Below are 26,546 nucleotides of genomic sequence, written 5' to 3' on the forward strand. Positions count from 1 at the left end.
ACTGAGGCACTCTTGGTGATGGACATTGAAGTCCCTCACCCAGAGTACGTTCTGTGTCCTTGCTACCCTCAGTGCTTCTTTCAAGTGGTGTTCAGCGTGGAGGAGTACTTATTCATCATCGGAAGGTGGTAGGTGGTAATCAGCAGAAGGTTTCCTTGCACATGTTTGACATGATGCCATGAGACTTAATGGTTTCCGGAGTCAATTTTGAAGACCTCTGAGGCAACTCCCTCTTGACTGTATACCATTGTGCTGTCATCTCTGGTGGGCCTGTCCTGTCAGTGGGACAGGACGTATCCAGGAATGGTGATGGAGGTACCTAGGACTTTGGCTGTAAGGTATGATCAGTGAGCATGCCTGTCAGGCTCTAAGTCGCCCTAACTAAAGTCATGAGTAGCATTTCTGTGACTGACTGGTGGATTATCTCTCCTCTTTTTCCTTGATGTCTGCAGTCTTTTTCACAGCCGCACCTTTCTTGTCCAGTGTCTCTTCTCCACTGTTCAACTTGATAAGGCTGCCTGCTTAGTTCTACTCTTGACTACCTGGTTGTAAACAGATCATCTCCACTAATAGCTTAAATGAAAACACAATATGCTGTGATACTTAGCAAATCGGACAGCATCTTTGGAGAGAGAAACAGAATTAACATTTCAGTTCGATGACCTTTCCAGCATTTTCTGTTTTTACTTTAGGGTTCTAGCATATGTAGTAACTTGCTCTAGCTTTTCTTCCCACCCCTGCACCATTACCTCAGGAATTCCTATCCTTGCCTGCTTTGTCTTCCTGAGTACATGCCTCTTGGTGACATTTATCTGCAGGCATGAAGTCAGTCAGCTTCCATACGTACGCTGATGGCATCCGGCTCTGCATCACCCTCTTTTGAGCCCCTTCTTCACCCCTATGCTTGTTCAACTTCCAGCCTTGGGTGAGCTGCAATTTCCTTAAGTTAAACAATGGGAAGACTAATGCTGTTGTCCTATGCCTCCATCTCAAACATCAAACCTTGCCACTGATTGGCCAAAGACAGGGATGCAATGTCACAGGCTGAACCAGATTGTTTGCAGCTTTGGTGTTCTTTACAAGTGCAAGCAGAACTTGTATCCTCATAGTCTCTTCACCATAAAGATTGCTCACTTCTACCTCTGTTGCATTGCCTGTTTGAATTCCAAGCTCAAGATTTAGGGTACCATTAGAATCAGATTGCTGCCTTGTAATTGATTCTGGGTGTTCATTTCTCCTACATATTTTTCAGGATATAAAACATCAAGCAAGCATCTGGTCACCTTCCTAAGATTCACTACTTGGACTTCTCACCCACTTTTTTCTCTTTAGGCATTAGTGAAGTGCTGAGGGACATGTTCTACGGTAAAGGAGTTATTATAATGCAAGGTGATGGTGTTTCTTCTGTTCCCCAGAATGTTGTATAAGGTCAATAGATTCTGATTCTCAAAAGACTGTTTTTAAGTGTCTGGGCTTGGCAGTCCCTGGTGCTGTTTTCAGAAGGACAGTAAAATTGATAAGGCCGTTGATTATATGTGAGCTGGTTCCGACCACCACCCGATTCCTTAACATTTCAGTAACCGTTTGCACTAAAATTGTTCACCTGTGCCTTTGCACTGTTTGGCAAGCAATCACTGTCCATTACACTAATTTTATTTTCCAATCTATTTCCAATCCATTCTTTTTTTTATTTATTCATGGGATGCGGGTGCCGCTGGCTAGGCCAGCATTTAGCTCATCCCTAATTGCCCTTGTTCAGAGGGCATTTAAGAGTCAACCACATTGCTGAGTCACATGTAGGCCAGACCAGATAAGGATGGCAGATTTCCTTCCCTAAATGACATTCGTGACATTAATTGACAATGGTTTCATGGTCATCATTAGACTTTTAATTGCAGATTTTTATTGAATTCAAATTCCACCATCTGCCATGGCGGGGTTCAAACCTGTCTCCCCAGAGCATTACCCTGGGTCTCTGGAGTGGTAGTCCAGTGACAATAGCACATTGCACAGTACACACTCTGTGCAATGCATGTTGTCGGTATTGATAATTGATACAAGTCTCTGAGCCAAGTCATTATATAATCAATCATGTTTATTTTCTGCAGATTGTATAGGAGAAATGGGCACCTAGGAGCGATTACAAGCAGCAATCACATTGAGAGATTCTAATGGTATCCTAAATCTTCAATTTAGACCTCCAAACAGTTTGCAACTAACAACTAATCTTGATTCAAATGGCTGTCTTAGAATCACTTGAGTGCCTTTAACAACTTGTGTTGTCTATTTTATGGGATGGCTTTGTTGGAAATCGGTGCAGATTGTGTTGTGTATTTGCGATTTGATCACATTGTACGATTAATGATTGTGCTGTCAGTGCTGCACAGAAATTTTAAAATTCTATGGCCTGTGTGTAGATTCTAAAACTGCTTTGCACTGAATTGTAGTGTAACTTTTTTTTATTCCTTCACGGGATGTGGACGTCACTGGATGGGCCAGTATTTATTGTCCATCCCCCTGATTGCTTGTCAAAAGGTGGTTGTGTCCTCCCTCCTTGAACCACCGCAGTCCATGTGGTGTAGGTACACCCACAGTGCTGTTAGGAAGGGAGTTCTAGGATTTTGACCCACTGATAGTGAAGGGATGGTGATATATTTCCAAGTCAGGATGGTGTGTGGCTTAGAGGGGAACTTGCAGGTGGTGGTGTTCCCCTGTGCCTGCTACCCTTGTCCCTCCTAGGTGGTAGAGGTTGCGGGTTTGGAAGGTGCTGTCGAAGGAGCATTGTGGAGTTGCTGCAGTGCATCTTGTAGATGGTACACACTGCCACCACTGTGTTGGAGGGAATGAATGTTTAAGGTGGTGGGGGAGGGTGCCAATCAAGAGGGCTGCTTTGTCCTGGATGGTGTCAAGCTTCTTGAGTGTTGTTGGAGCTGCACTCATCCAGGCAAGTGGAGAGTATTCCATCACACTTCTGACTTGTGCCTTGTAGATGGTGGACAGGCTTTTAGGGATCAAGTGGTAAGTTACTCTGAGATAGGTGCCCATAGACTCATGTGAATGTGAGAAATGGGCACCCGCAGGCATATGTTGAGGGGGCTGTGGGAGTGTCGGGTGCACATGGAGCATGCATGTATGTGAGAGAACTGTTGCGCATGAACATGTGTGGCGTGTGGTGTGTGTAATGGCCGCACGGATGTGGCAGTTGGGGGATGTATGGGCAGGTGCGCAAGGAGCGGTCAGGTGTATGTTGCGGAACATGGGCACACACGGACACTTTGGAGCGGAGAGGAGAGGTGCACTGGGGTGGCTGAGTGCAGGGAAATACCTGTCTGTTTGACATGGTGGGCCTGGGTTGCAAGTGTGTGCAGATGTTGACCATGTTTCAATTGGTATCACTTCAGTTCAGCATCAGAAAGCCATGAGTTCTGAAACAGCTCCAGAGGATTCAATGCAATGTCTCTGCTTGCATCAAGGTGCTGCTTTTTGGATGATATGTCAAACCAAAACTCCACCTGCCCTCTTGGGTGGACCTAAAAGTTGCCATGACTTTATTTTGAAGAACAAGGTAGTTCTGTGTCCTGGCCAGTATTTATGCCTCAGTCAGATTTGCAATATGAGCCTGTGTCACCAAGGCCAGCTGTGACCCATGTAGCAATAATATATTGAGTGGATTTAAACAGACAACCTCCAAGTTTAACGACCTATTTTTTTTTGTTCATTTTTGTCACATGGATCACAAAGCAGTCTTGGTTACCCGCGTGTTGGGGTTGGCCCGGACTAGAAGCAAGCTAGCTTTATGCAAGATCACACAAGTGAATTTAAATGCCTGTGAAAGTGACATAAGAGCTGCATTGATCTTGGTACTCAGTTATATTGCAATCTGTGAATTCAAACCAGCATGAGATTTCCTCGTGCGTCATAGCTGAAGTATGGGCAGTGGGACTCCTGAGTTACACTCGTAACTAATTTGCATTCAAGCGGAAGTTGGAAGTTGCAATGTAACTATACTCTTAGCTAGCAATTGAGATTTGATCTGTTGGGTTAGGTGAGGAACTTGTGTGGTGCCTTTACATCTTTGGGATATTTTTGAAGTGCAATGACTACTTATGTGGGCAAATGTCATGGCCGATTTGTGCAGACCAGGGCCGCCTTGAGATAGAAATGAGAAATCCAGTTCCTCCCCATCTTTCCTCAGCCTTATTGGCTCTTTGCACTGCCTCCAGTACTTGGCTTTGGGCCTGGTTGACTGGATACAATAGGAGTAAAAGTAGAGCTCTGCTTCATGACTTCGTCTGATTTCCTGATGTTTTGATAATACGGTTAAGCATTATATTGCTTTGTGAATTGCTATTCATTGGATCAACTGATGTGTGTCGATCCCATTTAGAGTCTTTGAATTTCTTTCTTATTAATTTCAACACCATCCATATGCCATGAAATGCTCATTTTCCTTCCCATGTGCAGTGCTTTACATTTGTCCAGCAATTTCATTTTTACATTATTCACACCATATACCCCATTCACCCTTCAGCTTAACTCCTATTAATCATGTTTGTATGTTTTTAACCTGAAGTAAGTTTTAAAGCTCCTTTAAATACATGTTTTCTTCTCCAATCCCTCTTGTAGAGTTCATACACTCTCACTTTTTGAAAGGAGAGGGTTTTAGGCTAATCTCGAATCCTTGGAGCAGCCAGAGGAGGTTGTTTTATTTTTACAATTTCTCCCCCCCCTCCCTGTGGGGGAAGCATCCCAGGTGATGTGTTTGGGAGCTGGTTATGTGAGAAAAAGTATGGGCAGAAATTTAGACCCTGCTGCCCTGACCTGCCAATGGTTTAACAGCCTTTGTCTCTGATATTGAAGCTAATTCTTCATGTGGACTTGATGCTATACACCGATCTCTTCAACGTATGCTGCATTGGGCACTAATAGTGTAGTTGACAACCAAAGCTCATGAATGTCTCATACTTTCTTTCCAAGGAAATTACATATGGCACCCATGGTTTGCGTCTTTTTCACCAGAAGCAGTATAATAGTGATTTGTTGGAAATAATTATAACTTTCATAATGTGCAATGAATCCATTTGAAAATAAATGGCTGGTTGTGCAAAACATAACCTGGGATTTCTATTGCTGGATATTTGTTTGGGTCGCGTTGTGTTGTAACTATGATTGAATCAAATACAGTGGGGTTTTTTTGCTGGATGGGTAATTTTCAGCCGCTTTTTGGTGCTGGATTTACTGCTGGTCACAATGAACTTTTTATTTTATTTTTGGAATGTTGAGGTTTCTCATAATAAAGTTGCAGGGTGAGAATTTTAGATCTGTGAGTACTAGGGTGCAAGTTTTGTAAAACTGCATAAACTGGAATAGGAACAGGAATAGACCATTCAGCCCCTTGAGTTTGTTTTACTGTTCAATCGGATCATTAATGATCTGTGTCCAAACTCCATACAGCCACCTTTGCCCCATATCTTAAAAACTTTGAAGGACAAAAAATTAATTAACAATTGATCAAGCATTAATTTTTGTTTGCAGAAGTAAGTTCCATTTCAGCCATCCTTTGCATATGTAAGTGTTTCTGAATTTCACTTCTTAAAATGTCTGGCTCTAACTTTTAGGCTGTGCCTCCTGGTCCTAGACTACCCAGTCAGCAGAAGTAGTTTCCCCGACCTGCCATATCTGTTCCTCTTTAAAAAATTACCCCTTAACATTCCAAATTCCAGAAAATACAATGCTAGTTTGTGTAATCTATCCTCATCCTTTAAACTTTTGGAGGTCAGTTATTGTTCTTGTAAACCTTCACTGCACTCCTTCTAAGGCCAGTATATCCTTCCTAAGGTACCGTACCCAGAGCTGTTCTTAGTTCATATATAGGAATGTCGGATTGCTGAAAGCAAACCAAACTATATAAGAACATTCAGGCTTGGTAATCAAGTATGTAAGTTGTGCTTTATATCCAAGCTTTCTGGGCTACCTGCACACACTACTTTTTTTGTGGTGCAAGTACAGTACCTCAAATCCATCAACCTCTGGATTGAGGCCGTGTTGGATTTCAGGTTGGGCAGTTCAAGCCGTAGGCAATTTGGGTCAAGCCGTGTCGGGTGGGGATCAAGGGTCGCTTGGAACACAGGATAGAACGGCGCGCAAAGCCATTAAATAGTCTGGAGTCGCACTGCGTCAATGCAGTACCTAGCAAAATTGTCCAAGTAAGGTTTTTTTATATTAATTAACATTGATGTATGGAACATTGTAAAAGCGTATGGTTTTCGGGCAGCTCCAGCTTTTGAACAGCTAGATTTGACCCACTATACATGTACTCTTGTTTTCTTTCTTCTCACCCAAAACACGCGCACATTCTTCTTTCTCCTGGTTGCCATTCGCCCCATCTGTCCAAGTGGAAAAACTGGAAGCCTATTTGCAAGCTTTTTTGTCAATTATAGAAAAAAGCATCAAGAGGCTTACTTAAATAGCCGACAAGTCTTTAGTCAAATTTGCATTGCTTGCATCTAAGGGACCCTTAAATTGTGTCCCTATGGGATTCTGTTAAGTAATGTTCCTCTAATTGCTGGAACCAAGAGGCAAAGAAAAAAAGGACTTGCATTTAAGATGCAAGTTTCATGAATTCTGGATACCTTAAAAGTGTTTCATTGACTTAAATGCTTGCGAAGTGTGGTCACTGTTGTAGGGAAATGTAGCCATCGATTTGTGCACTGCAAAATCTGTGTATTTACAGGACAATGCACTAAAACAAAGCATATTATATTCCATTAGAATACTATGTCCAGTTTCAATCATCATTCTTAGTGGGTATTGTTGAGGTTTTGGAAAGAGTACAATGGAATGATGCAAGATGAATGTCCAATTTAAAACATCTTCCTTACCAATATAGTCTTACAGAGCTTGTTTCTGCAGTCTAGAAAAATGCATACTTTGGAGTGATTTGTAAGATGAAGAAGGCACAAGATTGTGTTTGTGTAAACAGTTTGTTTCAGTTAAATAAGTTAAGTTGGACCAGGATTGGAGTCTTAATCTGTGTAAAGGCAGACCGATGTTAGATGATGGGAAGTGGTTCTTGTTCCAGAGAACAGTAGAGCTGTGGAACATGGACCAATAGGTCTTTTCCTACCCATAATTCTTGTTTGTTTCCCACATACATCAAATTATGATATTTGAGAGAGAAATTTTGGTCAAATTTTGCAGGAGAACTGTCTGCTTTTATTCAAATAGCGCCATGGAATTGTTTATATTTGCCTGAGTTTAAAGTCAGGCAATTGTTATCACTGAGCCAAGGGTGATACCCTATAAGGAGCAGTTGAAAGCTGAAATAATATCTTACGGAGCTATAGCTGCAGTAATGATCAACTTTCCTGTGTAGTCTTGAAATGGAGCATCTCTAAATGAGCAATGTAGTGTAATAACAAGCCAAGATATTTCAAACTTAAATCAACACTGGATTTATTTCGGAACATGAACACAGGAAAGCATCATTATGTAGGGGGCAACAGAGCGATGCAACTTGTGAAAGGAATTCTGATCTTGGTGTGGCAGAGGCAAGATAAAGCACATCTCTACTTAGAAATGACCATGAGTTTTGGAAGAAGTGGCCAGTTAGGTTGTGTTATGCAAACTGCACTTCTTTTCTCTCATCAATTGTCCATAAGCAGAAGGTGTTTTGAATTATTATTTTTTAAATGCTGTGGCGTGTTTCCCAAACCCTCAGTTTATGTAATTCAATTTACCAATAACTTGCAGCAAATTCGTGTTTTGATTAACTTAGCAGGTTAGTTTATTTCATAATCAAAACCCTGGGGAGGAGTGTTCACAACTTCCCACTCCACATGCACACACGGAAAGTTGGGGGGGGGGGGCGGAATAGAAAAGAGCTTTACAACTATGGATAGTAACAGTACAAGAACCACAGGAATGAATATTAGTTCACTGATATCCAGAGTCCAAGTCAAAGTCTACAGTGAGGAGTTCTTTCACATAGAAGCTCGAGTTCAGCTGGCTGAAGACCGAGGTTGTAGAGTTCTGTTTACAGTTGGTGCTGATACTGCAAGATGAAGTTGGTACACAGAGCCTGGGTCAGTTCTGCAGGCGATGGTAGGAAATCTTCCAGCAGAGACGAGCTTCAAGGAGCAGACTGTTGTTAGCTTGGAGCTTTGCTTCTTGGTGTTTGCTGGTTGGATGTTAAACAGCAGATTGCCTGTGAGGCCAAAAATATTATGTTAAAACTGTCCAAAAGACCAGAGGCTTAGGTCATGTGACATGGCCCATTAATGGGTTAATTGCAGCTTAACAATCGGTTTATGTGCTTCTGGCCATAATCCATTGTTCCCCCTTAGGTTAGAGATGAGGTGGCTATCAGTATCTCTTCTGGTATAATGAGTTTCGATCTCTCCCTTTTGTGATGGCTCAGGTTGGGGAGCCAGTTCATCTGCACTTTCTCTGCTTTCGTTGATTACAAGGGGTCTGTACAATACGGTGAGGTTCCACAGACTGCGTGAAGAATCCTTTTGTTCTTAACTCCCAGAACAAAGGTCAATTCTGCAGTCATGTGACTTTTAGCAGCCATCTTTTTTGGTTCAGCAGGAAATCAATTTTTTTAAAGATTGGCAAAAGAATCAAATTTTGGATTTCTTTGCATGTCATTGACATATGGTTGCCACAGCACTGTCAGTTGCCTAAACTTAGTGAATGCATCTGCAATTCTCCCTTTTTTATAAAGTATTAACACAGAGAGACTTGGAGTTGCTAAGCTATCTGTTTGAGAGGAGGCAAGCAATTGTATGATTTCAATTTATCAGAAGCTCTTGAACCTTTTTGAAGGATAGAAGCTTTGATATCTGAGTAGTAAAATTAATAACTTCATAGTCTGCCAAGTGGGAAAAACTGCATTCATCTTGGGTGTTTCTGCATGTTTGGTAGGAGAAGTGCTGTTGGTATTCCCTACCTTGAGTTCCCCTGCTTCAACTTTGCAATAATGATGAAGCACTTTTACTACTTTCATCTTGGTCTCTAGGTTTTGGAAACATTGGGCACATTTTAAATCAATTTTCAGAGTATTTGAAATATTCTTTGTGGATCCCTCTGGCGTTGCTTAGGATGAGTCAGAGGATGCTGAAGTGTGGTGGGTTGTAAGTATGATACACACAGGAAGTATCAGATACATGCAAAAACTTTAATATATTGTAGCTGCAGCTTGAGCACTTGCTGCTGATTTTCTGCTCTATTACCGTTGCTTCTGTATAGGGTGTGTAAAGAAATAGCTTGAAGTCTTAGCTTGAATAATAGTTTGACCAAATGTTTTTCACCTTTCAAAGCAGGCAAATGTGTATGATGTGCAACTTTGGGTGTGAAATATTGCAGTTAAAAGCTCCTAAATGCTGCTGAATGTTGATTCTTGGTTATAACACTCGTGGAAATTCACTGAAACTGCAGTATGCTTTGAAGATGAACTAGAGTCTGAAATGCAACAGCTGCTGTTCTTGGGATTAAAACCTACCTCTTTGTTTGAATGGAAATACTTTAAGGAGCACCTGAAAGGAGGTGAGGGGTACAGAGGCAGAGAGATTTAGGTGGGGGATTCCAGAGCTTAGGGCCTAGGCAGCTGAAAGCATTGTCACCAATGATGGAGTGATGAAAATTGGGGATACACAGCAGTCCAGAATTGGTGAATTGCAGAGTTTTTGGAGGATTGTAGGGCTGGAAGAGGATACAGAGATGGAAGGGGTTAAGCTACAGAGAGATGAATGATTATTGTTTGTATTACAGATGTGTGCATGTTGCTGTAAGTCTTCTGCCCATCATACATTGTATTAAGCAATTATTGAATACTCAGCTAAGATGTTCAACATTGTTGTTTGTTAACAATGAGAGATGTTATCCATGTGACCACGAGAACATGTACAAGCTTAGAAGTATCCCTAGCTTCAGGTTGTTATCTGCACCTAGAGAAGTAAATGCTTTGTTTAAAAACGAAGTCAAAATCACTTCAAATGAGAAGTTAATGTTCTGTCTTGCTCTATGTCTCTCTCAATTACTTGCCCTTGATATCTTTTCCCGCTGCTCCCAAACTGGCATTTGAAACTTTTTTGGGAAGTTGTAGTTATTTCAATATTAGTATTGAGTGTGTACATTTTGCAATATCATTCTAATGTTGGAAAAATCTGCTAGTTTAATATTGGCCACTGTGGCTGACCCCAGAGCCTTCTGCTAGAAGATATTGCATCTTGTGCTTTAATCAGTGATTATTCTTATTCAAAATTGAACTTGTGGGTTAAGATGTCTATTGTTATTGCAGTTGAACCTAGTTGTAATAAACCTGGGCTTGGCTGAATTTCCATATGTCTGCGAAGGAATGCAAAATTGAATTACCTTCTCATTTCACATGAGATTGCAATGTTGTACAGTAACCAGGTTGGCCTGTATGTGAGTTACAATGCATACACAAATTGGAATTTTCAGTGCATCCCTAGAAACTGCAGTTGCACTTCTACCTTGGTTCATGCTCATTGGTCTATTGTTTGGATTCCTAAATTCTAATAAATGGTATCATCCAGTAGCCCAGTTACTGACAATTGACACCATTGAGTTTTAGGTAGCAGGAAAAATTCTGGCAAAGTACAGCTGTGTGGTAATTTATGGAGTGGGGAATTATTTGAATTTGAGGACCCATCACCATTCAGCATAAGCTTTACCCTCCTGCTTTTTGAAACTAACTCCTTGAAGGTGTATGGTGGAAAATTCTTTCAAGCTCCATTTTATGAAGTCCTTTTCCATCTCGTATTTACCTTGTGTTTCATATTTATTCTACATCTGATGCAGCAGGAAGCCTGTGTCAGAGTTGTTACTGATTCAGATGCTAGGTGACAGTTATGGGTTAATTCATCCTGCTTTTTAAAAAAAATCTCCTTTACATATCAGTACTTCTCAATACTTGCTTTCCAAGTGGTCTAATGCGCAAAGCTAATGAACCTGTGTCAAACTGCCTTATTACATGTGTTGCCTTCAAAGAGAATTGATGGTAGATGAGTTGATTGGAAGCATCACGGTTTACTTTTCATTGCACAGGCAAAGAGGAGACTGGAGTTGGAAGAAAGTGACCATCAGTACCTGGCTGCTGATGTTTGTACTCCGAAAGGAAAAGGAAGAGGTACGATGAGAAGCCCAAATAGTCCAAAAAGTAAGTGTGATCTGATGTACCTTGAGTATTCACATCGAGGCTAACTGAATATCAGTCACGTTGAAGTTAGAGCTCACTTCTGGTGTGGTGATTGAGTTTCCAGTGGTGGCAGCAACTTACTCCGTTTTTTAAAAAGTGTAATACAGTAATAAATTGACTAGCTGGTCCTGTAATTGCTTTAAATTTGATTTCACCTGTGAGCAGGGCACTAATATACTTGCTGTTCTACTTATTTCCCCCTGATTTGTTCCCAATGTTTTTCCGTCAAACAAATTTCAGACTTCATCTCATGGTTGTTTTCCGTCAGACAACGTTACGAAGTAAAAAGCTCCCAGAGCTGATTCAAGTGATAGTTTGTAATAATGGCATACCCAGAGTTTAACAAGTTGAAATCTAAACCTCTATTGTTATGAGGTTGCTTGCTGTCATGTAGTTTATCATTTTTTTGAGCTACAGAAAATCATTATTGCTTTGGCTAGGGTTCAAGATTAATTTTTTTATCTTGGACAGTGACTTCCAAAAAATTATTTGTTGCATCCAAATTGTATTTATTTTTGGAAACTGAAAAATTGAGCTGTTGTTTTGGTTAAATGTAGTTGCATTTTTTAAAAACTCTATCTTGGTGAAAATTGCACTTGAGTGGGCAAATATAGGTTGGAACTATGTACATCTCATCATCCAGTGTACAATTGGAATGCCACCATTTAATTTCTGGAAACTAGGTAACGATCTGAGTTTGATTTGTAAGATTCTCTCGTGTTAGAAATTATAAGTCTCAATCCAGCTCCAAAATAGAATCCACAGTGGCTGTTCGCAATCTACATAAACAATTTAATGCTAGATAAGTACATGAGGGAGAAAGGAAGAGAAAGATATGTAATACTATTAGCTGAAGTAATGTAGAGGAGCCTCGTGTGGAGCATAGAAACTGATACACACCAGCTGTACCAAATGGACTGATTCTGTTGTTATGACCTAGCAGGCGATGTGTGCCAGGAGGACCAAATCCACAAGGGAAACTTGGCCACGCTATCATAACAGTTTTGCAATTTGTATTCATTACGTGAAAATGTTTACATTGAATTCAGAAGTAATGAGTCCACACTAAGACCTTTAGAGATTTTAAAAGTTAAATTAAAACATTTATTAACAAAAGAAGAATACATGCACATACATAAGAATATAAGTACTTAATACTATAAGAAATCCTAAAATTCTTAATTAACCTAACTCAACTACACAGCCCCTTTAAGGTAACAGTCCAAAATAGATTTTAAATTTAAAAAGCAAGCCAGCAAGTTACCACAGCCCCCACTTGACAGAGGAATTCCAAAAGCTTTTCTGCAACTTTAGTTACTAGACACAGCAGACTTTTGCTAAAATGGGTGGAGGCTTCTTCAAAGTTATTCTCACACACCTGGTAGACCTTACGTGGCCCCCCAACATAGCCTTCATTCCTCTTTATAAATGTTTCTCTCTCTTTAGCCTGTAAATTCCATTGTTCCATATGTCTTTACAAATTCACATTTCCCATAATATAAAAATCTTTCATGTTGCCAATATGACCTCTTTCCTTTTGGGGAAAAATAAACACACTGCTCGGCCTTGCTCATTTTACCAGTTGTAAACATCCTATCATCCCTTTGAAATCCAAACAATTCCTTCACTTATCTAAAAATGCAAATTTCCTTCACACCTTGTATGCTAAGACCTCATCCGTGTTTACTAAGTCGCTTTTCTAGTACACTCCTACACTTTACTCCTTTTGATAATTTCAGGCTTGCAGTCTAGCTGACGCCAACTCAATTAAATCTCTCTCAGACAGAATCATCCAAACTCACCCCTATAAACCTACTTTACAATAACCCACGATGACATTATGAAAATTATTATAGTTTTGTAACACTCTGCTCTAAATTCTATGTAAAGTAGATTAATTAGGATGAGGGGTGATACAAAAAAAATTACATTGCACAGTTCTGCAAACAGCAAATTAGATTAATGAAAGTTAACCTGGTCACATGATGATTGGCCAGGACAAAGAAAACTTGCCTCCCTTCGAATCGTGTTGTAGGACTTTGAGTCCACCTGAACAAGCAAATGGCACCTTTGTTTTTCAGAGGTGATGTTAAACTATGTAATTCAGTAGGATGGCATTTTCAGGGTTAATGGCTGTGGAAATTTGTGGACTATTGTTACAAGCTGACTTGGGAGGTCTTACTGCTGACAGTATATCAGTATTCTACTTCCAGAACGGCATCCTTCATCCAAAATTTCCATGAATTTCAAGAAATATATTGAATTGTTAAAAGGAGGTAAAATTGGCAGAATTTGTTGTTAAATCTTTTCGTTGCACCTAGAATGAGCAAGAATGCAATTCACAATGGTATAAATAAAAGGAATGTTGTGAACTAATTATTATAATCACAGTTGGTTCTCACACCAATCACCTGTTGAATCAAATGTATGAGCTGAGTGCCCATTAGCTGATCTTATTTCACAGGTGGAATGTAATGCACTGACAGTTGTGGTAGGTAGACTGTCATTGTCTTGCTCATTTTGCTTAGGTAGGACACGATGCATTGGAAAAAAATCCTCAATTATAGAATGAGCCCTTATCTTGTGTATTAACCTTTTTTTTGTACAGCACCCAGTGGCAGATTTGTAGTTAGTGGGGCCCTGTGTTCAGCTTCATCCTTGGTCCTGAGGTGTCAGCTATGGCTCAGTTCATAGCACCCTCGCCTTTGAATCAGAGGGTTGTGGGTTCATGTCCCACTCCCGGAAACCAAGAACTGTGATTGTACTCGAAAGAGTTGCAATCTGTGACTGTTGATAACTCGAAAGAGTTTCATCCTTGGTCTTCCCCCCATCTCCACCCACGACCCGAAAGGCAAAGCCAAGAAAATACACTAATTGATCAGTGCTTCTTCACTTGTAAAAACATGCTTGCATGAATAATTGCCTTGTTGAAATTCAAGCTTACCTCTCGTCTAAATGATAGTAAATATTGTGATGTGAGGCGAACAAGCATGGAATTTGCTGATGAGAAAAGCTAAAAACCAAGAACAGATTATACATTGAGGGAGGGAGGAAGAGTGTCTGAAGGTAGGAGTGGGAAGTTGACTAGATACCCACTCAAACATCGATATGCCAGCCTGTTGGTATAATTTTGTTCAGGGACTGAGACAGCAGACTGGAGCCCTGCTCTGGTGCCAACAGTTTACTGAGACAAAACAGCACTGACATTGCATCTGTTACGTAGGAGACCTGAGGAGCATTGTACTTTATTGAGATCTCATCACTCACTGGAAAAGCTCATAACAGTGTCGCTCAGTGGAAGAGTGTGATCTGCTGTTGTGGTTTCAGGCTGGCCTGTGTTACAATCCTTTAAACTAAAGTCAAATTAAAACTTGGCTTGAGGTCAATGTTTCAACCTCTGACCAAACTGAAACTCCTCACCGTATCAAAGCTTGCTGATTGTTGAGAAAATGGGAATGTGTGGAGTGAGGCTCTGGGACTGCCCAGCATCATCCCTCTAACATCTGACCCACGATCCGTTTTCCAATCCACTTTCTGGTGTCTCTCTGCACCGGACATGATGCCTGGAGTGAGAGCCAAGGAATGATTCTGAAGATGTGACTATAAAACCAGCTGATAGGATGTAGCCCAAAGCAGGCAAATCTGTCTCTCTTTCCTGTCATTGAGTCTAACTTGGCATTATTGAGGTAAGAAGCTAGCCGTAAGCATGTGTGAGGACTACAGTTCCTCCTGTCCCAGCATGGTGGGCTGGTGCTTTTAAAACCGCCTCATAGCCATGCCAAAATTTAAAGATGTGCAATTATATAGTGCCTTTCATGACCACCAGAAGTCCCAAAGTTGTACAGCCAACAAAGTACTTGTGAAGTGGGAATGTGGGAAAGGCCACAGTCAGTTTGCACCCAGTAAGCTCCCACAGACAATGCAATAGTGACCAGAATCTGTTTTGTGTGATGTTGATTGAGGGATGAATATTGGCCTGGACACCAAGAGTATTTCATCTGCTCCTCTTCAAAATAGCCTCATGGGATCTTTTACGTCCAAAGGTGGCATCTCTGACAGGTCAGCACTTCCCTGGAATGTCTATTGGGACAGGAGTGGAACTTGAACTCACAGCCATCATCTGATCCAGAGGCCAGACTGCTAGCACTGGAGCCACTGCTGACATCTTTAACCTGTGGCCCTGACTATTCATTTAAACAACCAGTGAGTGAGCTCCCTAGTTGCATTGGTGATCATGGGCTGAGGGGAGCGGATGAACTTCACTATTGTTGGGTAACGTGAGTTGGCTCACTGTGTGCCCCTAGCAGTCTTGTTAGCAAGTGGCACACCTAATATCGGAGAGAGAGTGTATGTGGGAGGAGAGTGATTTATCAAAAAAAGGGGAAATATAATTGCTGTGGCAACCTGGTTGGAAAAGAAGCAACTCGTAGCTATCTATTGATATCATTTCTGAACAATTCAATCTCCTTTCAAACTTACTTTCTAAGCATCACTTTCCTGGTGGAATAGCAGAGCCTTGCTATTTATTTTGTGAAGATTTGACAGAAACTGAGACAGACCCGCTTTGCAAAATGATCATTTGTCAATAAAGCGAGTGCATCTGAAAGATGTTTTCTCGGGTATGTTTTTGTAGCTGATCAGAGGCAGAGGTGTTGCCGAGACCACCCTGGGTGTTGAAAGTAACTAATTTGCTCTGTGCTCCCCTTTTTAACTTTGCAAATGCAGCATTAGTTCGCGCACCCAGTTTGAATGTTTTGAAACTCATTTGTTTTGGGGTCCCCGCCCTGTTGTTTGGGGGCCCTGTGCCACGGCATGGTGTGTTCCATTGAAAATCTGCTCCGATGGCACCTTTATTGAAATGCCTTTTGGAAATCCAAGTATACTGCTTTCCCTTTATCTACCCTACGAGTTAAATTCTCAAAATACTTGAATAAAATTTTCAAGCATTATTTCCCTTTTGTAAAACCATGTTGACTTTGCCGAATCATACTGTGATTTTCTATGTGTCTTTTAAGACCTCATCAATAATAGATTCCAAAACTTTCCTGATGACTGATGTCAGACTAACTGGCCTGTGCTTCTCTGTTTTCTCTCTCCTTCCTTTATTGTACAGTGATGTTACATTTGCTAGCTTCCAATCTACTGAGACTATTCTAGAATCTAGAAACATTTTGAAAATATAACCAGTTCATCCACTATCTCTGCAGCTACCTTTTTTAGAACCCTAGGGTGTAGGTGATCTTTCCCTGAGGATTTGTCGGATTTTAGTCCCTTAAGTTTCTCCAATACTTTTTCTCTACTAATATTAATTAACCAGTTCCTTACTCTTATTAGCCCCTAGGTTACCCTCTGTTTTTGGTATGTTATTTGTGTCTTCTGCTGTGAAAACAAACACAATATTTATTCAGTGTTTCTGCCATTTCCTCATTCCCCGTGATAATGTCTGTTGTCGCTGCCTCTAAGGGATCAATGTTCACTTTCACTACTCTCCTTTTTATTTACTTTTGAAAGTGCTTACAATCTGCATATATATTCCTTGCTTACTCCCATTTCTATTTTTTTCCCTTTTGATCTACTTTTTGGTTGCCCCTATTCTAAAATACTCCCAATCCTCAGACACACTACTATTCTTTGCAACATTATAAGCCTCTTCTTTTAAACTAATACTATTCTTAACTTTCTCAGTAAGCCATGAATAGCTTGAAACTGCAGTTGTTTTTTTTAATGTCCACTATGCTCTTGGTTATCCATATTCAATTTCATGGAATTTAGCAAGTGTTCAAACATTGCCTTGCCCCCATGCATATTGAATGAAACAAACAGTTCAGGTTGCTGGTATCCATCAAATTAATGTCTTCATCTAAATGTTCTGATTATTAATTGGAAATGTACTGGCATTGTTTGGGGCTGCATTGCTAAAGTTTGGGTTCACACATGTTTTAAGTGCACTCTGAGAAAAAAATCACAGCCATTTTCTTTGAAATAACTCAGCAACTTATCTTCAAAACAGTTGACCCGTGGAGAATATTCTTGATTGTTTGATTTGAAAAATTAATTTGGGAAACTTGCCCCTCTCGTAATATCTCTAGATAAGATAGTGCACGAATGAATGTTCTGGTGGTCTTCAGACAGATTTGAACCGACGAGCAAGCTCTTTCTTAGAACTTCAGTGTGCTAGAAATGGATTTCCTGATATTGGTTAGCATTGTGATTTTTTTTTTCTAGCAATGTCAGATGGCAGAAATATAAACTGCCTATGCCCACCATTTGACTACTAATTTTGCTTGGGCAGTCATAACAAAGTCAGTGTTAAAATGATGGATTTAGCACTGGTGGGCAATGAAACTGGTACACCTGAATGCTTTTGGCAGAAGTAATGGTTAATGCTTGAACTCTCCCAGAAATGGGAGTAGGCCATTCTATGATTTGATTTGATCATAGAATCTTGCAGCACAGAAGGAGACTGTTTGGCCTAAAATGCTCGCCTTGGCTGTTTGAAAGAGTTATCCAATTCAGCCCTGAATATTTCTCCTTTCAAGTATTTGTGAAATTCACATTTCAACATCGCTACTGAATCTGCTTCCATCACCCTTTCAGATGGGACATTTCAAATCATCATATCTCACTGTGTAAAAAAACTATTTCCCCTCATCTTGCCTGTCTTTTACCAATTACCTTAAAAGCTATGTCCTTTGGTTACTGACCTTTCAATCAGCGGAACCAGTTTCTCATTATTTACTATATCAAATTCAAACTTGATCAATCATCAATTTTGAACAACTATTACATCTGCCACTAACCTTCTCTGTGCAGAAAAGAATCTCAGCTTCTCTCATCTCTTCACATAATCCAAGTGTACCATTCTAGCAAATCTGCAACCTCTCCCAAGGCCATGATATTCTTCCTAAACTGTGAAGCCCAGAATTAACATCACTCCAGTTGAGACCTAACCAGTAACTTACAAAGGTTTAGTATAATTATTTTCCCCAATCTCTTCCTCTAAAGCCAATGATGCCATGTGCCTTTTTTTCAGCAGCCTTATCATTTTGCCCTGCAATATTTCTGTACACACACCCTTTTAAAATTGTACCATTTAGTTTATTGCTTTCCCGCATTCTTCCTTTCAAAATGCATTACTTTACACTTCTCTGCATGAAATTTTACCTGCCATGTGTCTGCTTATTTCACCAGTCTGTGAAACATAGAAACATAGAAGCAGGAGTAGGCCATTGGAGCCTGCTCCGCCATTCATCATGATCATGGCTGATCATCCAACTCAGTAGCCTTCTCCCGCTTTCTCCCCCTATCCTTTGATCCCTTTTGCCCCAAGAGCTATATCCAACTCCTTCTTCTTGAAAACATACAATGTTTTGGCCTCACTACTTTCTGTGGTAGTGAATTCCACAGGCTCACCACTCTCTGGGTGAAGAAATTTTTCCTCATCTCAGTCCTAAATGGCCTATCCCGTATCCTCAGACTGTGACCCCTGGTTCTGGACTCTCCCACCATCGGGAACATCCTTCCTGCATCTACCCTGTCTAGTCCTGTTAGAATTTTATAGGTTTCTATGAGATCCCCCCTCATTCTTCTGAAGTCCAGCGAATATAATCCTAACCGACTCAATCACTCCTCATATGTCAGTCCCGCCATCCCAGGAATCAGTCGGGTAAACCTTTGCTGCACTCCCTCTGTAGCAAGAACATCCTTCTTCAGATAAGGAGACCAAAACTGCATACAATATTCCAGGTGTGGTCTCACCAAAGCCCTGTATAATTGCAGCAAGACACCCCTGCTCCTGTACTCGAATCCTCTGGCTATGAAGGCCAACATACCATTTGCCTTCTTTACCGCCTGCTGCACCTGCATGCTTACCTTCAGCGACTCATGTACGAGGACACCCAGGTCTCGTTGCACATTCCCCTCTCTCAATTTATAGCCATTCAGATAATAATCTGCCTTCCTGTTTTTGCTACCAAAGTGGATAACCTCACATTTATCCACATACTGCATCTGCCGTGCATTTGCCCACTCACTCAGCTTGTCCAAATCACACTAAGGCATCTCTGCATCCTCCTCATAGCTCACCCTCCCACCCAGCTTTGTGTCATCTGCAAATTTGGAGATATTACATTTAGTTTCCTCAACTAAATCATTAATATATATTGTGAATAGCTGGGGTCCCAGCACCGATCCCTGTGGTACCCCTGTACACTGCCTGTCATTCGGAAAAAGACCCGTTTATTCCTACTCTGTTTCCTGTCTGCCAACCAGTTTTCCATCCATCTCAATACACTACCCCCAATCCCATGCGCTTTAATTTTACATGCAAATCTCTTATGTGGGACTTTGTCGAAAGCTTTCTGAAAGTCCAAATAAACCAAAGGCTCCCCCTCATCAACTCCACTGGTTACATCCTCGAAAAATTCCAGAAGATTTGTCAAGCATGATTTCCCTTTCGTAAATCCATGCTGACTTTGTCCGATTCTGCCACTGTTTTCCAAGTGCTCAGCTATTAAATCTTTTTTAATGGGCTCTAGAATTTTCCCCACTATCGACGTCAGGCTGACTGGTCTATAATTCCCTGTTTTCTCTCTACCTCCCTTTTTAAATAGTGGGGTTACATTAGCTACCCTCTGTTCTGTAGGAACTGTTCCAGAGTCTATAGAATCTCGGAAGATGACCACCAATGCATCCACTATTTCTAAGGCCACTTCCTTAAGTACTCTGGGATGTAAATTATCAGGCCCTGGGGATTTATCAGCCTTCAATCCCATCAATTTCCCCAGCACCATTTCCCTACTAATACTGATTTCTTTCAGCTCCTCCCTCTCACTAAACCCTGTGTTCCCCAACATTTCTGGTATTTTATTTGTGTCCTCCTTTGTGAAGACAGAACCAAAGTATGTATTTAGTTGGTCAGCCATTTCTTTGTTCCCCATTATAAATTCCCCTGTTTCAGACTGTAACTTCATTTATCTTCACCAATCTTTTTCTCTTCACCAACCTATAGAAACTTTTTCAGTCAGTTTTTATGTTCCCTGCAAGCTTACTCCATTTTCCCCTTCTTAATCAATCCCTTGATCCTCCTTTGCTGAATTCTAAACTGATCCCAATCCTCAGGTCCATTGCTTTTTTTTTTAGCCAATTTGTATGCCTCTTCCTTGGTTCTAAGTCTGCTACTATTCCTCTCTCTGCTTACTACATTTCCAAGCTTCGTGTCATCTCTAATTTCTGTTGAAAGGGACTGGTACTAACATGGACATGCAGAGAGCCTCATTGCATATGTCGTCACTGCTCTCTGCTTCCTGTCCCTTTGTCAATGTTGTATCCATGCAGCCACCATCTCTTAATCCCATTGGCTTTAATTTTGCTGATGGGTCTATTTTGTGGCACCTGTTAAATGTATTTTCAAAGTCCATATATATATATCAACTGCATTATCCTCAACAACCTTCTCCATTACTTCATCAAAGAATTCAATCAAATTAGTCGAACACTGTTTGCTTTTAACAAATTTGGGCTGAATGTAATTTATGAACCCATATTTTTTCATTTGACAATTTTTTTTCTACATTCTTGTGTGTCAAAGTTTTTCCATCACAGACGTTGGACTGATTTACCTGTAATTGCTGAGTTTATCTTCTCCCGTTTATCAGGGGTATATCGTTTGCAATCCTCCAGCTCTCTGGTACCACTCTGATATTTAAGGAGGATTGGAAGATTGTGGCTCAGCAATTGAGGGTGCATCCTCTTTGGGTGGGTGACATCTGCTGCCAACCTTTCCAGTACCACCTCTTCTATTTCTATCCCGTCCAATTTTTCTACCAACTCCCCCTTTACTATTAACATTGATAACATAAACTTTAACAAAGTTAAATGCCAAGTATTCATTTAGTATCTCAGCCATACCTTCTGCCTTCACAGCAACATCTTTTGTCATTTTAGGACTTCTAGCTTTGGATGCACTCACTTGCCCTATTCTGGAAATGTATCTAGTCTGTTCCTGAACCACCACCTCTCTGAATGCTTGCCGTTGCTCATTCACAATTTTGCCTGCCAATCTTTAATTTCAATTTGCCAGAGACCGATCTCTTGTTAATAGATTGAAGCTAGCTCCCTTCCAGCTGAATGTGTTATTTTTACATTTGATTGTGCCTGGCTGATATGTGTCTTCCTTCTGGAAGTGAGACATACCTCTCCCGTCACGTTACATTCAGATGCTGAGAAGGCATTTAGCTGAGTGGAATGGAAATATTTATTCGAGAAATGTCTGCAATTTTTGTTTGGGCCAGATGCTTGTTAAATGGATTGTTGTCCTTCACCATGCACCCACCCGCTGCAGCAGTAGTCAGCCTTGGTGACTTCTCCATTTAAACTGTCCACAGGGGATTTAAGGGGAGTATGCTCTTTCTCCATACTCTCTATCCCCATTTCATTTTAGCTATGAGTAGTCAAGAGATTCTTTGTGCTTTAGAAGTTAAAGGGAAAGTTGGTTTTGTTTGCATGTTTGAAAAAGTTGCAAAGGCCATTTTGTTTCTCAGATGAGATATGCTGAACAGCATGTCTAGGATTTTTTTTTTGGTGTGGCCGTGCCAGCATTTGTCTATATGTTGGACCAGGGATCTCATATTTTGAGATCAATCCTCTACTAAAATCCTCATGACGACTTCATTGAGTTAGGCCTCATTCAGTTTTCAGTGGGCTGAAGCCAACAACAGAAGAAATTGCCATCGAGTATTGTTCAAGTTGGAGGGTGGATGGTATTGGAAAATAGAATTGTCTCAAATATACTGGCTTAGAGATAAGTTGTCAGAGCTCCACTTTTCATCCAAGCTATTTGAGCTGGATTATTGCCAAAAGTACAGTAGAAAGGTTTCCATTTCTTAATACTGTCTGCTCGTGAATGCTCAATTGGCAAAAATTGGACAATTTAAGTGTGAATTATGCAAAGATAAGCAATTTTGAAGTAGGATGAAGTTGTATTTTTTTTGCCTGTGGAGAAGTGATCCAGAGCATGTATGAAATGCTTCCAATATTTTCCAGTATTGATCTGACATTTTTTAGGTTTGGTCCCTTTTGAGAATAGCATCCTCATAAGGAGTCATCTTTCTCCCACCTTCACCCCAGGACCAAATACATCTTGCCATACAAGCACCTGAAACACCTTGGTTAAGAGTATTTTCTAGCTGAACGTTTTCTTCGCTGCCATTTAGAAACCTTTGCTTCCAGTCTGGGCAGATTATGTCGGAATGTTTTTAAAGTTGGTCACTGTGCAAGTTAGTAGATGCAGATTGGATGTGCAACAGGAAGATGCCCACACCCAACTTTGATGCTGCTGAGTTGGTTACTGTTGGATCTGCACCTTTTATTCGAAATGTTTCATGAGCTGTGAGTAAGTTTGAATTTCAAGATGAACCATGTCAGTGAATATTCTTTTATTCCTCCCACAATATAGCTCCCAGGTCGCCATCAGAGAAGACTCGCTACAACACCTCACTGGTTCCCCTCACAAAGAATGTTGTTCAGCTCTTGAGCCAGTCTCCAGATGGAGTGTTGGACTTAAACCGAGCTGCAGAAGTCTTAAATGTGCCAAAGCGAAGGATCTATGACATCACAAATGTGTTGGAGGGTATTCATCTCATTGAGAAGAAATCCAAAAATAATGTTCAATGGATGTAAGTTTTTTTTTTGCAATTCTCATTCCTTAATTTACCATTCGACTTGAATATCCGTTCTATCTTTTAAGGGGCACTCCACATTACTTTACTGTAATGTGAATATCTCAGAGAGTGTTAACACTTGGGCTGTGACAACCTATCTTGTTTTTAAACAAAAACAAAAATACCTGGAAAAACTCAGCAGGTCTGACAGCATCTGCGGAGATGGATACAGTTGACGTTTCGAGTCCGTATGACCCTTCTTCAGAACTAAACAATATAGAAATTAGATGAAATATAAGCTGGTAGAGGGGGTGGGAGGAACAGGTAGAGCTCGATAGGGGGCCAGTGATAGGCTTTGTTCCTTGTTCAATGTATATCAATAAAGGCTAGGTGCATCTGTAGTTTTTCAGTGTAATTTGGAGCGAAGTTGTAAGAATCAATTATTTGTCAAGTACTCGTTTCTATACCTGAAACCCAGGGTTGAGCAGTACATGGAATCTGTTCTAGACTAGATGGCTTCCCTCTACTCAACAGTGGTGCCATTTGCAGTGATGTGGTCAGCACTGGGGATTGTTGTGCTGTGTACATGTTTATTCCACTATGCTGCTCTAGGTGAACTGAACGACACCAAAGTTCTTTGCTTGGTCTCAGTTGCCCAAGATATGAGCCTTGATCTTTGTGAATGCCCTGTATTGCTGGATCTGGGCTTGCAGCTCACTGCAGCTCTCCCACTTTACCCTTTCCGGGTATTTCTGTCTATGTGGGTTAGGACGTAAATAGATTTGGACTCTGAACAGTTCGGTTGATCAGGAAGCACAAACCATCACCCAATACACTGATGGGAACAAAATGACTGTCAATATGACTGTTGAACAGCAACATAAGTTTTGGCCTGTGACCTCCAATTGCAACACCACTTAGAATTCAGCTCAGAATATTTGGACTATGATTCTTTTCACTCAAACACCGTGGTGGTTGTGCTGAGCAAGTATAAGGCCCAGGCTGCTGAAGGGCTCTGCTTTGAGGCAAGCTATGCCATTTATAACAAATGGACTTTATCCAGAGATTTTTCCCTATAGGGTGATGGGTTAAGAGTCTTCAAAATAGATGAGATTGTCTGAATGGAGGTATTTCTTGACCTGTGCCAGAGTCTGATGAAAGAATTGGAAGAGAGAAGGCCATCCCACTTTGAAGATGGCTCTACATTCTGAAACATTAAGGTTGCATCTTGTGTTTGTGTTGTGTTAAAAGGATTGTATGAGAAAGTTGCTGTCCTTTGGTTGGGTAAAAATGAAATGTGATCTTTCAACAGCTAACTTTTGCCATGTTTGTTTCACATCAACTTCCAACAATAGGAGCTGAAGAGTGTCTTAATTATGGAATTTTTGAAGTTTGTCTGAGTTGCTGAGCACCATTAGTGATGCTGTCTTCCTGCAGGGGTTGCAGCCTGACAGACAATGATGGTATGCTGAAACGATGCCAGGGTCTGAACCGGGAGGTGGCTGAACTTAGCCTGAAAGAGAAGAGGTTGGATGACTTGATCCAGAGCTGCACCTTGGATCTCAAAAAGCTAACGGAGGATTCTGAAAACCAAAGATATCCTTTCTAGTTTGCTGTTCAAAGGTTTTAAGAGTTTTACTAGAACTGGCATGATGGGTTTGAATGTACTTGATGATTTGTGAAGACAAGTAACATGGTAGTAATAAACTTGTAGACAGCTTCTAATGCCATGTTTCTGAAAACATCAAGCCAAGTGGGGACCAAATATGACTGTGTTTATTGAAGAAAACCAACTTCAGAACAACTTGTATTTAATCCGCAGAGCTTTCCTTCAAAGTCTAATTTATAAAGTTAAATGCTTGGGTAATGCTTTCATTATTTTTGTATTATATCTCATTGTCAGCCATTTCAAAGTATTTGCCACCATTATCCTGAAGCTGATAGCAAATACTGGAGTATGCACATATACGGTTAAACGTGGAAGTCCAGAAGTTGTTGTCAGTGATTCTGTGGCTCCCCATAGGGTGCACACTGTTTAAGGCACCTTCAGACTGCAATCGAGCAGAGATCACTGAACTGACAAGGAGTTGCTTGTTTACTTTTAGTCTTGCTGTAAAAACCTTAGAAAAAGTTGCACCTTGTTGAATGAGAGCTTAGTGCGTTTTTTATGGCGTACTAACCATACAGTTGCTGCTGAAAAACCCCTCCGCCCCTGGAAAGCTGAATATGCATTTGTGGAATGTCAAATTTCTCAATTATGATTTCACTTTTTTAAAAAGTTTTTGATATTGCACCTTCTACTATAATCCAATGTGTAAGGCCCAATCGCTGATTTTACTTTAAGTGAGATTTATCTGATTCTCTATCTAATGATATTTCAATGTGATTAGATGCTTACCCTGCTTAATGACATCACTACTCTGAATGCCTGGAGATTCTCTTGACTTGATGCTAGATTCAAACTGACCTAAGGAAAGGGGAACTGCATACCACAGAGACCATTAGTTTACTTTGGCACTCGCTGCTGACTAAGAAACCGGGGCTAATGAGTTTTTTGTTCTCTGCTGATTGAGAATTTGGGTCAGTTTAATTGTTGTTCGATGCCTCGTTTACTCTCCTTAACATGCAACACGTTAAATTATGTGACTTATCAGGACATCCGAAAGATCCAGAGTTTCAAAGGTCAGGTGATAATAGCTGTGAAAGCTCCTCCTGAAACGAGGCTGGAAGTATCTGATCCCTATGATGTAAGTCGAGGCTCATTGGAGATAGCCAGGAAGCATGTAATCAGCTATTGTGTTTAACACTGCCTGATTATTTTTTTTCTCCTATTTGCATACCTGATTGCCCTTTCTTGCCTTGATCTGGGTGGAATTGACCCTTGTACAGACAGGCATTCACTGAAACAAATTCGAAGAGGGGACTTTTAGCTCTGCAAAACTGATTATTTAACCTGTTCTTGTATTTGCATACAATAGCTTGTGTTCTCCAAACAACTCGCTAATTTTATCTGACGTGCCATCTTTTGCCTTTTTCATTTCTTTTAGAATTTCCAGATACACTTGTTAAGCTCGAGAGGGCCTGTTGAGGTTTACTTGTGTCCAGATGACACTGGAACATCCAGTAGCCCATTGAAGGCTGCCAGTCAGGAACATTCTAGAAGTATTTCCCAGTCACGAATCCGGGGTAAGCCCGAGGCAGTGATTATTTTTGATCTATGTATATTTTATGTTTCTGTCTGTCTCTCGCAAGCTTTGGTTATATATGATAGCTTAATAAGGCCGCTTTTGAAAAAGGCAAACACAGAACTAGGGCTTATTTCTCAGAATGGAATTGAAAAGTAGACAAGTTATGCTAAATTTGTATCAAACCTTGTTTCGACCACTTTTGGACATATTGCCTAAAGTTCTGGTTGCCATATTATAAAAAGTAAATAGAGGCACTGGAGAAGGTGCAAAAAAATTTTACCACGATGCCAGAAATGCAAGGCTATACCCATCAAGGAAGGATGAACAGGCTGGGGCTCTCCTCTTGAAAAGAGAAGGCTGAGGGATGAGCTAATAAGTTCTTTACAATTATGAAATGTTTAATAGAATATGGATTAGACACTGTTTCCACTTGTGGGGAAAAGCAAAAGTAGTGACTGTCAGCATAAGATAGTC

The 26,546-nt window shown here is 40.6% G+C and overlaps 1 protein-coding gene across 1 annotated transcript in view; it reads left to right on the forward strand.

Annotated features, from left to right (window-relative positions):
- The window catches only part of LOC144673606 (transcription factor E2F3-like), a 57,597-nt gene that overhangs the window by 21,490 nt on the left and 9,561 nt on the right, over window positions 1-26,546 (forward strand). The window contains exons 2-6 of the mRNA XM_078535359.1: window positions 11,074-11,185; window positions 22,680-22,899; window positions 24,322-24,480; window positions 25,517-25,631; window positions 25,932-26,070. Coding sequence (XP_078391485.1) covers window positions 11,074-11,185; window positions 22,680-22,899; window positions 24,322-24,480; window positions 25,517-25,631; window positions 25,932-26,070 — 745 coding nt within the window. The remainder of the gene's footprint in view (window positions 1-11,073; window positions 11,186-22,679; window positions 22,900-24,321; window positions 24,481-25,516; window positions 25,632-25,931; window positions 26,071-26,546) is intronic.

This window comes from Cetorhinus maximus, chromosome 3, assembly GCF_964194155.1.
Source record: "Cetorhinus maximus chromosome 3, sCetMax3.hap1.1, whole genome shotgun sequence".
NCBI classification, from domain to species: Eukaryota; Metazoa; Chordata; class Chondrichthyes; order Lamniformes; family Cetorhinidae; genus Cetorhinus; species Cetorhinus maximus.